This window comes from Cucurbita maxima, unplaced genomic scaffold (genome assembly GCF_002738345.1).
Source record: "Cucurbita maxima cultivar Rimu unplaced genomic scaffold, Cmax_1.0 Cma_Scf00037, whole genome shotgun sequence".
Taxonomy (NCBI): domain Eukaryota; kingdom Viridiplantae; phylum Streptophyta; class Magnoliopsida; order Cucurbitales; family Cucurbitaceae; genus Cucurbita; species Cucurbita maxima.
This window is the reverse complement of record NW_019272053.1, coordinates 1,174,712-1,191,105: the sequence shown is the minus strand read 5'-3', so window position 1 is coordinate 1,191,105 and position 16,394 is coordinate 1,174,712. Positions and strand designations below refer to the sequence as shown.

At 39.4% G+C, this 16,394-nt stretch overlaps 1 protein-coding gene across 5 annotated transcripts in view; it reads right to left on the bottom strand.

Annotated features, from left to right (window-relative positions):
* Positions 1-5,373, bottom strand: part of LOC111468604 (vacuolar protein sorting-associated protein 41 homolog) — a 23,242-nt gene extending 17,869 nt beyond the window's left edge. The window contains exons 1-4 of one of the 5 annotated variants that reach the window (XM_023113863.1): positions 5,127-5,373; positions 4,426-4,537; positions 3,436-3,779; positions 57-326 (exon numbers count right to left, since the gene is read on the bottom strand). In XM_023113863.1, the coding sequence (XP_022969631.1) occupies positions 57-326; positions 3,436-3,702 (537 nt within the window). In that variant the 5' untranslated portion in view covers positions 3,703-3,779; positions 4,426-4,537; positions 5,127-5,373. Of the gene's footprint in view, positions 1-56; positions 327-3,435; positions 3,780-3,871; positions 3,968-4,425; positions 4,538-5,126 lie in introns of those variants that run through there. The other 4 variants (XM_023113864.1, XM_023113865.1, XM_023113866.1 and 1 more) reach the window with 4 other exon arrangements.
* Positions 5,374-16,394: the final 11,021 nt, after the last annotated feature.

Genomic DNA, 16,394 nt, shown 5'->3' with positions numbered 1-16,394 from the left:
AAAAAAAAAAAAAAAAAAAAAAAAAAAAAAAAAAAAAAAAAAAAAATCTTAAGAACCTGGTCTTTAAATCCTAGCCATTTCTTCGAATTCAAATATAAATGGCCCGCTAGACCACCTGCTGCAAATCTTCTTGAAGTTTTCTTTGCATAGTCTGGGTCCAATGCAATTGCCTTCATAGGGCGATGATACTCAAACCTCATTTTCTCATCAGTGAATAGACTATTTATTACAACAGAACCATCATCCGAACAGCTTCCTACATATTCACCTTCTGTATCAAAGCTGAGGTCGTTGACTACAGCAGTATGAGCAGGGAATTCCTTGACCTAGGAAAAATAAAATCGAGCATGATTAGCTTGTGCACCAATAAATGTATCAGCCACCAATGAATACTTTCCATTCTGAGCCCAATCAAATGTAAAATCACGTGTACATCTTAACCACAAAAAGTCAGTTTGATGATTCATAGATTTTGTTCTTTACCACAAAGTATAATCTGATGATGGATAATTGAGAAGCAGCAAGTACAGATAGGAATAGGAGACATTGTAAAATTGCAGCGCAGGTTTGTAAGACAGTATCTACTTTGGTAGCACAAAATTGAGCCACATCCATGAACGAACTATCATAATCTCAAAATTTGCACAACTCAGAACTGAAGCCAATCGCAAACCCAATTCCCAAAAGAGAAAACTCCAAATTTTTCCATCGTATCATAGCTACAAAGAAGCGAAAGATTACCATCATGGAAATTCTATCCACACAAGGCAGAAGTTTAGCAAACAAAGAAGAAATTGTATCAAAATTTGTCCTTATACACAAAAGACAATGCCCTCTATGAATTTCCTCACGATCTAGACTGGAGACCTATTGAGGTCGTTTTCAGGACCGGATGGTTTTACCTTAGAATTCTTCCAGAAATGCTGAAACTTTATGATGAGAGCTGATATCATGAGAGTATTCCATGATTTTTTTCGAAAACGGAGTTATTAATGGAAACCTGAATGAAACATACATATGTTTGATCTCAAAGAAACTGGATGCTCGCACTGTTGCAGCATTTCGTCCCATAAGCCTCACGACCGGTCTATATAAAATCATAGCAAGGGGATTATCAAAACGCCTTAAAAAGGTTCTCCCCTTCACAATAACGGGGCAACAAACAGCTTTTGTTGAGGGGTGACAAATTCTTGATGCATTCCTCATGGCCAACGAACTCATTGATGAATGGGAAAGAAAGAAACAAAAAGGTGTAATCATTAAGCTTGACATGGAAAAGGCCTTCGACAATGTTGATTGGACTTTCCTCAAAAACATTCTTGTGGCAAAAAGCTTTGGCCCAAAATGGCAAAGGTGGATTAAAGGATGCATCTCATCCACAAACTTCACCATCATCAATGAAAGACTGAGAGGGAAGATTTATGCCACACAGGGCCTGAGATAAGGAGATCCACTATCCCCTTTTCTCTTCATCATGGTAATGGCTGTCTCAGTTGCCTACTGACAAAAGCCAAACACGAAGGGCAGATAAAAGGTTTTCAGATTGGTAATGAAGGCTTGAGCATAAACCACTTTCAGTTCGCAGATGACACAATCCTCTTTTCTGATTTGGTGAATGCCTCTTCCATAAAAAACATGATTGAGACGGTAAAAACCTCCGAAGGATTCTCTAGACAAAATATCAATCTCCAAAAAAAAAAGATCATGAGCATCAATATTAGCATATATGGTTGTAAAAAGAGAGAATGACCGAATATGTACCTAGGACTACCTCTAAAAGGAAATCACAAATCTTTTTCCTTCGGGAAGATTATTATTGAGAAAATAGAAAGAAGGTTATCAACATGGTCATCACGTTATACTTCAAAAAGCGGAAGACTTACCCTAATACAAACAACATTATCTAACTTCCCTACTTATTACATGTCTCTATTTGAAATGCCACAAAAAGTGGCCATGGATATAGAAAGACTTTTCAGAAATTACTTGTGGAAAGATGGCGCACACCTTGTTCGTTGGAATATTATACTTCAAAAGGCGGAAGACTTACCCTAATACAAGCCACATTATCCAACCTCCCTACTTACTTCATGTCTCTATTTGAAATGCCATAAAAAGTGGTCGCAGATATAGAAAGACTTTTCATAAATTACTTGTGGAAAGGTGATGCACACCTTGTTCGTTGGAATATTATAAACCTCCCTACAGAAAAGGGAGTCCTCGGTCTTCTCTCGATAAGGACGGAGAACACAGCTCTCCTCGCCAAATGGATATGGAGATATCATCATGAAGAAAAGGCCTTATGGAGAAATCTTATAAAGGCTAAATATACTCCTACATCAAACAAAGATCATCCTCCTCCATCTTCTACAAAAGGGTCTTGGAAGTACATAAAGAAACATCAAAATCTCATCACCAACCGAACTTGCCATAAGGTGGGGAATTGGGAAGCACATCATTTTGGACCGACCCATGGATTGGAAAAACCACGCTAGCCTTGAAATATCCACTTTTGTATAGGCTCTCTCATAACAAAAAAAAAAACCATGATTAAAGAAATGGGGAATTTTGTCAACAAATTTTGGGACCTGAAGCTTGATAGGAATCTAAAGGATAATGAAGCAACGGATTGGGCCAAATTAGACCTTAACCTTGCCCCTGTGATATTGTCAAACAAAGAAGACTCATTAACTTGGCTCTCCAATGTTGATGGGGTCTTTTCTACAAAATCCTTGATGATGGACATGGGGGAAAAAGTAGAAGCAATAAATCTCACGCTAGCAAACACAATATGGAAAGAACATCAACCTAAAAAGGTGAAGTTCTTCCTTTGGGAAATAGCGCATAAAGCCATCAGCACAAGTGACAATTTTCATAAAATAATGTCTTACATCACTCTCTCTCCAAATTGGTGTCCACTACGCAAGAAAGAAAACGAATCACAAAGTCCCTTGTTTATGCAATGCACATACACTCAGAAATATGACAACGATTCTTAATATTTAGGAAGGCATCTCACATTTCCTAGGGAGGTAAAAGATTTTTTGGATATGGCCTTGACGTACCACCCTTTCAAGAATGCAAAAGCCCTATTATGGAAAAAGCTCATCATGGCTTTCTTTTGAAATCTATGGAAAGAAAGAAATCAAAAAATATTTACCGAAACGACACAGACCTACACAAACTTTTTGACAATGTTGTTTACCATGCTATATCTTGGTGTAAACTATCTAATATTTTTACTTCCTATAGTTATACCTCCCTCATGGCAAATTGGGAAGGTCTTTTATAAACACCATGGATTATACATCCCTCTTGTAAATTTCACTCATCAATGAAATTGTTTCTTATCAAAAAAAAAAAAAAAAAAATTCCCAAAAGAGAGAAAATAATTAGAGTCAAATTTCAGCACCAATTTAAACAAAAGAAGCCAACCTGATTCCCCAGAAAATCGAGAATATGAATGGTACCGGCATGAGTCCCAAGCGCGATCATCCGCTCAGCAACGGCAAGGCATGAAGCGGCATCACTAGCGAGCAGCGAAGGTACACTTCCTCCCATTCTCTGATACTTGAGCCTCGGCTCCATCTCGTCATCAGCCATTTCTTCTTCTTCCTCCTCATCTTCCTCCTCATCTTCCTCCTCTTCCTCCTCCCTCTCATCATCACCTTCGACACTGTTTTCCGACAGAATGGGAGCCATTGTGATGTATGTCCGATTCAGATTGTCTCGATTCGTCACAGGAGGAAAGTTGGAGTAAATGATTGAAGTGTGGACCACTGCAAGAAAGTTGACAATTTTCAAAGGCTACAATCTTCAAAAAGGTAATGAATGAACTTTAGATATATCTTTTTTGGAAGGCTAATTCGACCTCTAAAATGTGTTGAAATAGATCCCGTCGAAAATCTCTTCAGGGGTTCATTAACCTTAAAAAATCAATATTTTGTGAAGGTAACACGTTCATCTATAATTGCCAAATTGTGGGCTGATAAAATAACTTTTAGACGAAATATTTTCCAAAGGATTTTATTATCTGCACGCTAAGGTTGTAATGTTATTCTCAAGGATTTTATTATCTGCACGCAAGGGTTGTAATGTTTTTCTCAACCATTTTTAAGCTTTCAAAAGTTATTATTTATCAACGATTTTCTTTGGAAAAAAGTATATATAGTCGCCCAAAGTAATCATTTCTGACGACTAGTTGAACCTTTGAAATATCCTGCGGTAAGATTATTCATTTTATCATAAGAGTTTAATTGAATTCAAATCATGGAAATTACTTTAAAATCCCATAACCTCGTAATTTTCAATACTCAAAACGTATGTTGAATCACATCAACACAATTTTAGAACGTATTGGACTGGCTACCAAAATTAAAATTGGCAAGTTCTAATTTTGACTCAGTAATGGAATTGAGTACTAACCTAGATGTGTAAAGGAAATGAACAAACGAAATAACTGCCTTGAAGGGGGCACTGAGAATTTGAATCACTTTCTCGAAGCTCTAGCGCATTCATTCTCCGGCAATGATGTTTTCTGGTACGGATGAAACAAAGGCCCATAATTGAAATTGATTCAATGGAAGCACGAAAACCCAACCAATGCAAATTCAAGAAAATTGCAAACGATAAATTGAAAAAAGGAAGCTCCCTTCCCGGATGGGTGGAATCCTAATCCATTAGATCTAATTGCAATCAACCGACACTAAGGCAAAACTTCTTTGTTGATCATTCAATGCGATGTATTACTGTTTTAACTATTTTAGTTATCTAATCAGTTTATTTTCTCTGTGCAATGCCTACATTTAAACATCGGTGTTAGACATTTTTCCAAGAGATAAAGAAAATTGGAACACTTCCTATAGTTCTTACAAGTTACGATGCATTTATAGAGAAACCGCCAATCCAGAGAAAGCCACAACCAAAAAGGAAACAACAACATTTATTAATCACTCAAAGAATCTATTTAATCGAACTCCCGTAGTTTTGTAAATTTCACACGTTATCCGAAATTTAAAAAAAAAAAAAAACAATTGAAATGAAGAGAGATCACCAAGAGATGCAACACCACGATTATGAATTAAAAACAGAACAAGGATACCAATCCGAAAACAAGCAATGCTGACCTCACCTCCGATGCGAGTCAAAACAATCCACCTCCGATCGAGAATATAAAAAGAGACGGCGAATCAGGCATTTGAGAGGAGAGAGAAACTTTCAGAGGATGGAATGAAACAATCGCGGTGGAGGCAGTCGGCAGCGCCGGCGATCGAGGCAATCAATGTGGAGACGGAGGGGACAGCAACGATTCGAGGCAATAACAATGGAGGGAGAGAGAAGGTTAAAGAGATGGCCTAACAGTAAAATTAATTTTGTTTTAAAAAATGAAAACTATATTACTAACAAAAGAACCAACAATGAGAAATACATCATTATTCTCCGCAACGATATGATAATTGTCATTTTACATAGTGTTCCTTTGGGCTTTCCGAAAGGCCTGCAGTGGGACTTTTATTCAACACTTCCCCTCGAACAAAATACGTTTTCCTTTAATCAAGGCTCGAATCTTTTTATTTTGGAGTTTTAGTCATTTTTTACTATACCTTCGAGGAGTCTCGCCTTCTTTTTTTTGGAGTTATTGACATGGCTAAATTTAGGGCCTCCTTTTCTTTTGAAGTGTTTGTTCTACATTTGAGGATTTTATTGACATGACTAAATTTAGGGCATGACTCTGATATTAAGTTAGACGAACACAACTCTTTACAATTGTATGATATTGTCCAGGCTTTGCTTTGGGTTTACCGAAGAGCTTCAAACCAATGTAGAGAGTATTCCTTCGTTATAAAACCAAGATCATAGCTGATTTTCATCCCACATAAGTTACAATAATATTTGCTCTCTAATTTTATCTCTTTTTACCTGCTTCTAGTTGTTTTATAATTACGGTTCGTAACCCATCAAGCGAAGAAGCCCGAAGCCCCCAAGCCCGAAGCCCCCAGCCAGCATACAGCAAATGTTAAGCCCAAACAATCTAGGTCCACGAACCCCCACTGTCTAGTGTCATGGTCATGCTCGTCCAGGGCGTGTTGCCCATGGCCACATGTCCATGGCAAGCCAAACCCTTGCCATGTCTTTTCATTCTAGTGTTTTTACTTTTGTAGTTCTTGGGTGTATGACGCCTCAAAAATATCATGTCTAGGCTTGCCAAACATGAAATACCTCAGAATGTACTATAAGGGATATGACTAGTTGTCAACTTCTCCCTACCCAAGGTTATATATGCTAAGTCGTTGTTATCTCTCTCTTGCTTGCTTATATAACGTCTCTTTCAAAAATCTCTCTTTCTAAAATCTCTCTCTACCCTCATTTTCTAAAACCTTCTTTTAAAACCGAGGCTAGAGGCTCGATCATACGTCGCTTGGCCGTAGGCGACGCAAGAACAAATTGGCTTAGCTCACTTGTCGTTGGAAAGTGAGTGCCGCACAATCGCTAGTTCGCTGCCTTCAAAAGTGCGATTGTGTCAAGTGGTATCAGAGCTTTGTTAGCTCCGTGACATAGTAAAGACCGAAACCATGTCCGCGACAAAGTCGTCACCCAAAGCACAAGCTGACCGGCTTACGCTAATAGAGGAGGAAATGTTGTTCCTCAAAGAAGTCCCTGACACCCTCCGCTTCCTGGAAGCACGGGTGACCGAATTGAGTGAGAAAGTCGTAGAAATCGACGCAATGGACAACCGCCTGGATGGGTTGCCAATCGCAGAATTGATGTTTCGAGTGACCTCGCTCGAAGAAAGAGTTGCTCCTACGAGCAACCCAAAACCGTCTGGTAGTCCGGATAGCTCTGTCGCGCACAAGGAGGAACGTGGCGAAGAGTTCGACGTGCTACAAAATACAATGATGAGCTTGTTCAATGGATTAGCTGATGAATTTAGAACAACAATCGACGACATCCAAGAAATGATGGCCTCTATGGGCACTCGAATTGAAGTGACCATGAAAGCCGTGGAGAACGTCACGGCTGGGCAAACTAATACAGGGTCCAACAAACTAAGATTCCCAGATCCTAGAGCCTTCAAAGGGAATCGGGACGCCAAAGAGTTGGAAAACTTCATCTTTGATGTCGAACAGTACTTCAAAGCCACAACGGCTTGTACCGACGACAAGAAGGTGACCGTAGCCTCGATGTATCTCATAGACGACGCCAAACTGTGGTGGCGTACGAAGGTGCAAGACATCGAGGATGGATTGTGCACCATTGACTCATGGGAGGACCTCAAGAAAGAGTTGAGGGACCAATTCCTCCCCGAAAATGCAGGACATATAGTAATGGAAAAACTAGTAGCCCTGAAACATACTGGAGGCATACGAGACTATGTCAGACAGTTCTCAACCCTGATGCTAGATATCAGGGGCACATCAAAGAAGGACAAGGCGTTCTTCTTTATAAATGGGTTACACCCGTGGGCCAAAACAAAGCTACACGAGAATAAGGTCCAAACCCTAGCTACCGCAATGGTCTGTGTCGAGAGACTCCTAGACTATGGGAACGAAGCGGGATCACAAAGAAGAATGATACCAACCCCAAACACTGGGGGCAAGACATACAAGCCACCAGGTCATCGAAATGGAATCCCCAACAGACCGAACGGAGGTAACGACAGACCAAGCGGATGGACGGATAGACCTCCTCAGAACAACCAAGCGGGGACATCTCGAGGACATTACCATCAAAGGAACCACCCGACGACGCCTTTACAATGCATGTTGTGTAAAGGTCCCCACAAAGTATCTTACTGTTCTCATTGGGTCTCTCTCACTGCGCTCCAAGTGTCCATTTAAGAGAGAAATGACGCAAGGGTCGAGACTATGCTAGACAAGAAGGAAAATCAAGACAATCCCCCGAATGAGCGCGCTTAAATTCTTGTCAGCCCTCCAACGGAAGGTCGAACCGAAGGAGATAGTAGAGAAAGGGCTCATGTTCGTAGATGCGACAATAAATTCTCGACCGAGCAAAAGCACTCTGATAGATTCAAGAGCGACTCACAACTTCATCGTCGATCAAGAAGCCCGAAGATTGGGACTCACTATAGGAAAGAACCCGAGGAAAATGAAAGCTGTTAACTCTGAGGCCTTGCCTATTGTGGGAGTTTCCAAAAGAGTCCCCTTCAAAATAGAGGATTGGACAGGAGAGCTAGATCTTGTCGTAGCTCGCATGGACGACTTTGACGTGGTACTTGGGATGGAGTTTCTCCTAGAATAAAAAGTTATCCCAATGCCGCTGACAAAATGCTTAATCATCACCGACCGCAACCCCACAGTAATACCTACAAGCATCAAGCAACTAGGTAATTTTCGAATGATCTCGGCCATACAATTGAAAAGGGGACTCGCACGAGAGGAACCTACATTTATGGCCATACCATTGATGAAAGTAGCGCCACCGAAGAAACTGTCCCAAATGAAATCAAGGAGGTACTAAACAGTTATGCTGACATAATGCTGGAGAGCTTACCTCAAACATTACCACCTCGTCGAGGCATTGATCACGAAATCGAACTCATCCCCGGGGTTAAACCGCCAGCGAATAACGCATATCGGATGGCTCCGTCCGAGCTAGCCGAATTAAGGAAGCAACTAGATGAGTTGCTGAAGGTGGGATTCATCCGCCCGGCAAAGGCACCCTACGGAGCCCCCGTACTGTTCCAGAAGAAGAAGGATGGGACGTTGCGTCTGTGCATAGACTATAGAGCCTTAAAAAAGGTGACGATACGCAACAAATATCCACTGCTAATAATATCCGACTTTTTCGACCAACTTCACGGGGCCAAGTACTTCACGAAGTTAGACTTACGATCAGGGTATTACCAAGTACGTATTGTCGAAGGGGACGAGCCCAAGACGACGTGTGTAACAAGATATGGGGCCTTCAAATTCTTAGTAATGTCCTTTGGCTTGACAAACGCCCCAGCTACTTTTTGCACATTGATGAACCAAGTTTTCAACGAATACTTGGATCAGTTCGTCATAGTATACCTCGACGACATAGTGGTTTATAGCACAACCCTAGAGGAACACAAAGTGCACTTGAAGCTGGTGTTCGACAAGCTACGACAGAACCAACTGTATGTCAAGAAAGAGAAATGTGCATTCGCACAAACATGCATCAACTTCCTTGGACATATTGTCAAATGTGGACAGATTAGTATGGATAGCGATAAGATAAAAGCTATCCAAGAATGGAAGGTTCCTACTTCCGTATCCGATGTGCGGTCCTTCTTAGGATTAGCCAACTACTATAGGCGGTTCATCGAAGGGTTTTCACGACGAGCTGCCCCATTGACAGAGCTGTTGAAGAAAGACCACCCTTGGTCGTGGTCAAATGATTGTCAAATGGCCTTTGAAGATATGAAAACAACCATGACGAGGGGTCCTGTCCTAGGATTGGTAGATGTTACAAAGTCATTTGAAATAGAAACAGATGCTTCCGACTTTGCCCTAGGTAGGGTTCTTATTCAAGAAGGCCACCCCATCGCTTACGAAAGTCGAAAGCTCAATGACGCCGAACGTAGATACACTATCTCCGAGAAAGAAATGTTGGCAGTAGTCCATTGCCTTCGAGTCTGGAGACAGTATCTCTTGGGATCAAAGTTCGTAGTGAAGACGGATAACAGCGCTATTTGCCACTTCTTTGATCAACCAAAATTGACGGCAAAACAAGCCCGGTGGCAGGAGTCGTTGGCCGAATTCGACTTCAAGTTCGAACACAAAGCAGGTAAGAGTAATCAAGCAGCTGACGCACTGAATCGGAAGGGCGAACATGCGACCCTGTGCATGTTAGCCCATATTCACTCAAGTAAGATCGATGGATCAATGCATGACATCATCAAGGAACATTTACACAAAGACCCATCGGCTAAAGCCGTCGTCGAACTAGCTAAAGCTGGGAAAACACGACAGTTTTGGGTTGAGGGAGACCTTCTGATGACAAAAGGAAACAGATTGTATGTCCCAAGAACGGGAAAACTGAGGAAGAAGCTCATTCAGGAATGTCATGATACCTTATGGGTCGGACACCCTGGGTGGCAAAGAACATACGCCCTAATAAAAAAGGGGTACATCTGGCCAAACATGCAAGACGACATCATGCAATACACCAAGACGTGCCTCATCTGTCAACAGAACAAAGTCGAGAAAGCCAAAGTCTCAGGACTCTTGAAACCTCTACCTGTGCCGACAAGACCCTGGGAAAGTGTATCTCTGGACTTCATAACACACCTCCCAAAAGTCGGGGAATATGATGCTATCTTGGTTATCGTAGACCGATTCTCAAAATATGCAACGTTCATCCCCACTCCCAAATTATGCTCGGCCGAACTCACAACTCAACTATTTTTCAAACACATTGTAAAGTTATGTGGCATTCCGTCGAGCATCATCAATGATAGGGATGGAAGATTCATTGGGACATTCTGGATTGAGTTATTTGCCTTCTTGGGAACAACCTTAAACATCTCCTTGAGTTACCACCCTCAAACCGATGGACAGACAGAACGGTTCAATTTCTTGCTCGAAGAATACTTACGTCACTTCGTCGACGCTCGCCAGAAGAACTGGATACAACTCTTAGATGTCGCCCAATTTTGCTTCAATTGTCAAACCAACTAGTCTACGGGAAAGAGTCCCTTGACAACCGGCCTTACCCCATATTATTGATCATTCATATGCAGGGAAAAACCCTCAAGCTCACAACTTCACAAGAGAATGGAAGCAGACAACAGATATAGCCCGGGCATATTTAGAGAAGGCTTCCAAGCATATGAAAAAGTGGGCGGACAAGAAGCGTTGCCCCTTCAATTCCGAGCAGGAGATCAAGTCCTCATCAAGCTGAAACCAGAACAGATCAGATTTCGCAGCAGAAAGGACCAGAGACTAGTTCGAAAATATGAAGTCCCAGTTGAAGTCCTTAAAAAGATCGGGACTACCTCCTACCGAGTTACACTACCTGCATGGATGAAAATCCACCCAGTAATTCATGTGAGCAACTTAAAGCCATACCACCCTGACCCAGACGACGACCAACAAAATGCAATCATGAGACCGAGCATCGATCTGAGGCAAAAAGAAACAAAAGAAATAGAGGAGATCCTCGCCGACAGGGTTAGGAAGATAGGAAGACTTGTACGGACGATTCGTGAATTTCTTGTCAAATGGAAGAATCTCCCTACAGAGGAAACAAGCTGGGAACGCGCCGAAGATTTGAACTCCGCCGCCACCCACATCGCAAGGTTTAAAAGTAGTCGGTTGACAGGGACGTCAACCAATTAGGTGGGGGAAGATGTCACGGTCATGCTCGTCCAGGGCGTGTCGCCCATGGCAAGCCAAACCCTTGTCATGTCTTTTTATTCTAGTGTTTTTACTTTTGTAGTTCTAGGGTGTATGACGCCTCAAAAATATCATGTCTAGGCCTGCCAGACATGAAATGCCTCAAAATGTACTTAGGGGGATATGACTAGTTGTCAACTTCTCCCTACCTAAGGTTATATATGCTAAGCCGTTGTTATCTCTCTCTTGCTTGCTTATATAACGTCTCTTTCAAAAATCTCTCTTTCTAAAATCTCTCTCTACTCTAGTTTTCTAAAACCTTCTTTTAAAACCAAGGCTAGAGGCTCGATCATACGTCGCTTGGCTGTAGGCGACGCAAGAACAAATTGGCTTAGCTCACTTGTCGTTGGAAAGTGAGTGTCGCACAATCGCTAGTCCGCTGCCTTCAAAAGTGCGATTGTGTCACCTAGCTGCCTCGCCGCGCGTAAGCCATCACCCAACAACCGTCTTGTCCATGCAGCGACATGCAATTCCTTAAGCCAGCCATCTGCATGTGGCTTGTGGTTGGCTCTACCTAGCCAATCCCCCTAACTGCCTCCTCGTCTTAGCTCGATTGACTCTAATCATCTCGGTTTGATTTCAATTAGCTTAATTGGCTAGCTTTGCCTATTTTGGACCGTTTTAAAAGTCTTTTGGATTTAATTAAGGCCGACAAAGTTTAACTTAGTTACTGTTTTAACCAATAAAAATTATTTCTCAGTAGATTTTAAGATAATTGAGTTGTATTATCCCTACGAATAGGTTATAAGATCAATTGCAAAATTAGTTTGAATGTCGTAAGTGAAATTAAACTTCGTTAAGGTTGATCTAAAGAGACGGTTAGTTTTATGAAAACTTAAGGACATTGAAGTAAGCTTATAGTGTAAATGAACTTAGCGTTGGATTGATTACAATTTAGGTGGGATGAAATTGTCTTCTAAATAAATAACACATACCTTATTGCATTTATATACATGTTAATAAAAATGGTATGATAGTGTATGATGTATATGTTTCCATATATGTTGTGTAGGACTGATATGATATTATGACTATGCATATGTCTTACGATACACCATGATGTAAAATCTGCTATCAATATGATGAAAATGACATAGCTATGTAGGTTCGTCTCACAAGATATATTAAATCAAGTGATGTATGGAAGTGTTATATGCATTATCTCACTAAACCATGATTTTACATGCAGGACTTCATGCATGTTGTATGCTCATATGTTCATGGATTACTTCTCAAGTTATGTAATGTACAGATGCGTGCATCCGCTTACCCATAGTCAAATCAAAGTGGTACATTCAAAAGCCCACCTAGTGTGTTCACGCATGTACATTGACGATGTGTAGAGAATTACTATGCATCCAACCCTATTTGAGACAAAAAGTAGAGCCCAAGGAACAATCATGAATGTAGGTTTCAATGCTCGTGATACATGTTGTATGTGAATGCATTTTTCGATTTTTCGACTTCAATAATAAGGTAGTCAACAAACCAAAACTTCATTAGAAAAGTTCGTCTTTGAAAGTTAATGGAATTGCGTGATTCTTAAACCTACAAACTCACGGTGAGGAGCACAACATCTTTGAAGGAATCAAGGGTTAAAACAGTGTAGAGGAAGATTGAATTCAAGGTTTGAAGTTTCATTTTTGAGTTTTATTTCCTTTTAACTCAACAAAAATCCATAATTCTTGTCCAAGTAGATTTGTATGGATGAGTACTACAATGTTGGTGAAAAGGCAAGAAACTATCACGGTCTATGTGAGATTCCATATCGGTTGGAAAGGAGAACGAAGCATTACTTATAAAGTAAAAGTGTTGAAACTTCTCCCTATTAGACACGTTTTAAAACCTTGAGTGGAAGTCTTGAAAGGCCTAAAAAGAACAATATCAGCTGGCTGTAGACATGAGATATTATAGTCTAAATTGGAAGAATCGAGTGAAAAGAACAAACGTCTGAGTGACGCACATGCAATGATGGTTTTTCAAAGTAGGGGATGACCAATCCAATGAGCTTTAGTTGGACCGACCGATCTGGTCCAATCAAACTAGTTTTTTTATTTTACGCACATTGTGGTCTATTTAAATTTGGTTTTTTTTTTTTTTTTTTTTTTTTAATAGTGATCTCCTTTTCTCTTAATTTATGACATATTTGAGAAGTTTGAAAAAATATGGAACTTTTTAAAGGCTCGAATTGACCATCAAAGTATCGGCCAAACTACGTAAGTAGCACTTCGAGACTTCAAATTAAGATAAGTTTGTAGTATGTATGGAATCATGTATTATTAAAATATGTTATTAAAGTTTAGAACTGAACGATGGAAAGCATGTTGAGCCATTATTAAGCTCGATTTTACAAAAATGACGAAATGAACTCATCATTGAACTAAACTAAAAACATGACTAGGTATCCATATCTAGATTACTATAATATGTTCCTTTTTTTGTCAGGTTCATGTTTGAGATATTTATATTGTTATACGAGGACAATTAGATTTTGTCGACTAACCCCTGTTCGTGAACCCATGTCAATTATCAAAGGTCCAAATAACAATTTAGAATTTGTTATGATTTATTCTTTCTATCGGGAGACAATTAGGGATTTTTCAGTTAATTTTATTTTAGTAAACCTACCGAGTTGGTAGAGGTCTATAATAGTTATTAGGTTAGTTAGGGAAGGTCCTAATAACAATTTAGAATTTGTTATGGTTTACTCACGCTTTATGGAGAGAATTAGGGATTTTCATTAATTTTCTTTTAGTGAACCTACCCAGTCAATATAGTCAATAGGGCCTGTAGCAGTAATTTTATGAGTTTGTAGAATTAGGGTTTAGCCCTAAAAGTGCATGAATCCTACAAGAACTTATGAACACCTTGTGAATGCCTTATCGTGATCTTGTTGGCTAGATTGAGGGTCACAACTTCTTTTATGTTGTTTACGTTATGGGGCCTACTAGGAAGATACCAAGTAGACCCTACTAAAGAATACGAGACCATTGTTCATAACGCTATGATAAGAACAATAGATTGGAGACTGACATCAGAGTCTTCGAGGATCTACAAGGTATAGATTTTTTATGATGATGACGATGACGACGACGAATAGGGCTAGTATAACAATTTAACCAATGTACCTTAGAACCTTTGGAACAAACCCTATTGGAAAGATGAGCTCACAAGAGTTGAACCTTAAGAATGGGTGACCCATGTATGGCCAAGAAAAGAGAACTCAGATAACTTCTGCCTTTTACATTTAATTGAGCGGATGTGAATAAGTAGACCTAGGGGATAGTCTAGTAAAGTCTATAACTTAGAAACAAACTCCTAACTATGAAAAAGACACGAACTCATGAAAATAAAACTTGAGAACGAACTAAGAAAGCTACAAGCAAGTTACTTACTAAGCATTTTTATACTCATTCATGCTACTTTAATCTTTTTTAGACGAAGGCTTAGATGGAGCGATTGAGGCAATGATGTGCATGAGCTATAGGTCTTTAGGGATCGAGATAGATCAATGTCTTGTATTTTCAAACTTATGTATTTATGAACTTAGTTGTGTTTAAATTCCTAGTTTGTTGTATGGATGTACTTTATCATTTTAAATTAAATGCACTCGAGATTGATATTTATTAAAGCCCACATGTCTTAAAAAGTTTTAAATTATTGTTTAATTTAAAATATTTCACATTAGTAAATAATGGTTTGCACATATGGTGTCGGCTGACACAAGAGTCCCATAGCCTCGATGGAGGTGTTGAAACGTGCAAGTGTTTTGGCAGAAGTACTAACAAAGCATAACCTAATATAGAAAGCATTAGAAATTCACGAACTTGTTAGAGAGCGATCAATCTAACTTATATGGAAGGGATCTTTTCCAACTAGTGAGATTATCTTGAGGTGATTTCCATGTTGTATGATGCATGATACCTCTATACGATACGTCATGTGTTACAATCACACTATTGTGGCTACAAAATAGTAATTGTGTGACATTTGTTCTAACTTGGCAAACGAACTAGTCATGTAAAAATTGAACTTTGGGAACAATTTTTACGTATGATTAAGCATTGAGTCACATTTAATAGAAGATGTTTTATAAAACGCCAGCGAGAAAATACGTTTGAAGTAATTTTAAAAAATGCAATGTTATAGGCTAAAAGCAAATAAGTCATACCACAATATTGATAGTGTATAGCCTAGATAGGAATAATTGACAACTAGCATATCCCCTTAATGTATATTTTGGGGCATTTTACACACCAAATGTAGACATGATTTTGGTGAATCCACTTCACATCTAGAGTTGCACTTTTATGCACTGTAGGGCAAGTTATATCCATTGATATAATCGTTACAAACAAGTCGATCATTCACGAGTTGTTCATAATTATAGCTGTCAAATTGTTTATGATCCAATTATAAACCAAGTCCCTCTCGAGCCAATGAGAGGGTGGGACCCTAATATTTTAAGAGAACAACTCATCCACCTTTCTTATATAGAAAGAACGAATTCCATCTCAGGATATTATGTTCCCAACTCCCTATTTGGTCTAAGTCCCAAAATGGTAGGCATATTGAATCGACTAAAAGTCATTTTCACCCATGTAAATAAAGGACAAACCCTCACAGGCAGGCGTTCATAACTCACTTAGGATTAAGATCTAGTCGCATATGATCATCATGTAAAATATTAATCTTCTTAATTAACGGATTAATAAAAAGAGATTAAATATTTCTTAGTCCAGTCTTATAAAAAGGCATTGTATAGAATACCCCACTTTACATGTTTCCACATGAACGATTGGATCAAATCATTTGTAAAAATTACAAAATGGGTCGTTTCAATTGTGTTACCAAGATAAGCCACCCAAACTTGTCCATATACTATAGACTCTTTAGGTTATTACTTGAACACGATCTTCTTACATGTCAATCACATACAGTTCAAGATTACATTAATAGCCTCGGATTTTCATACGATAACAATTAAATTACAAATAAAATAATAAAATTATT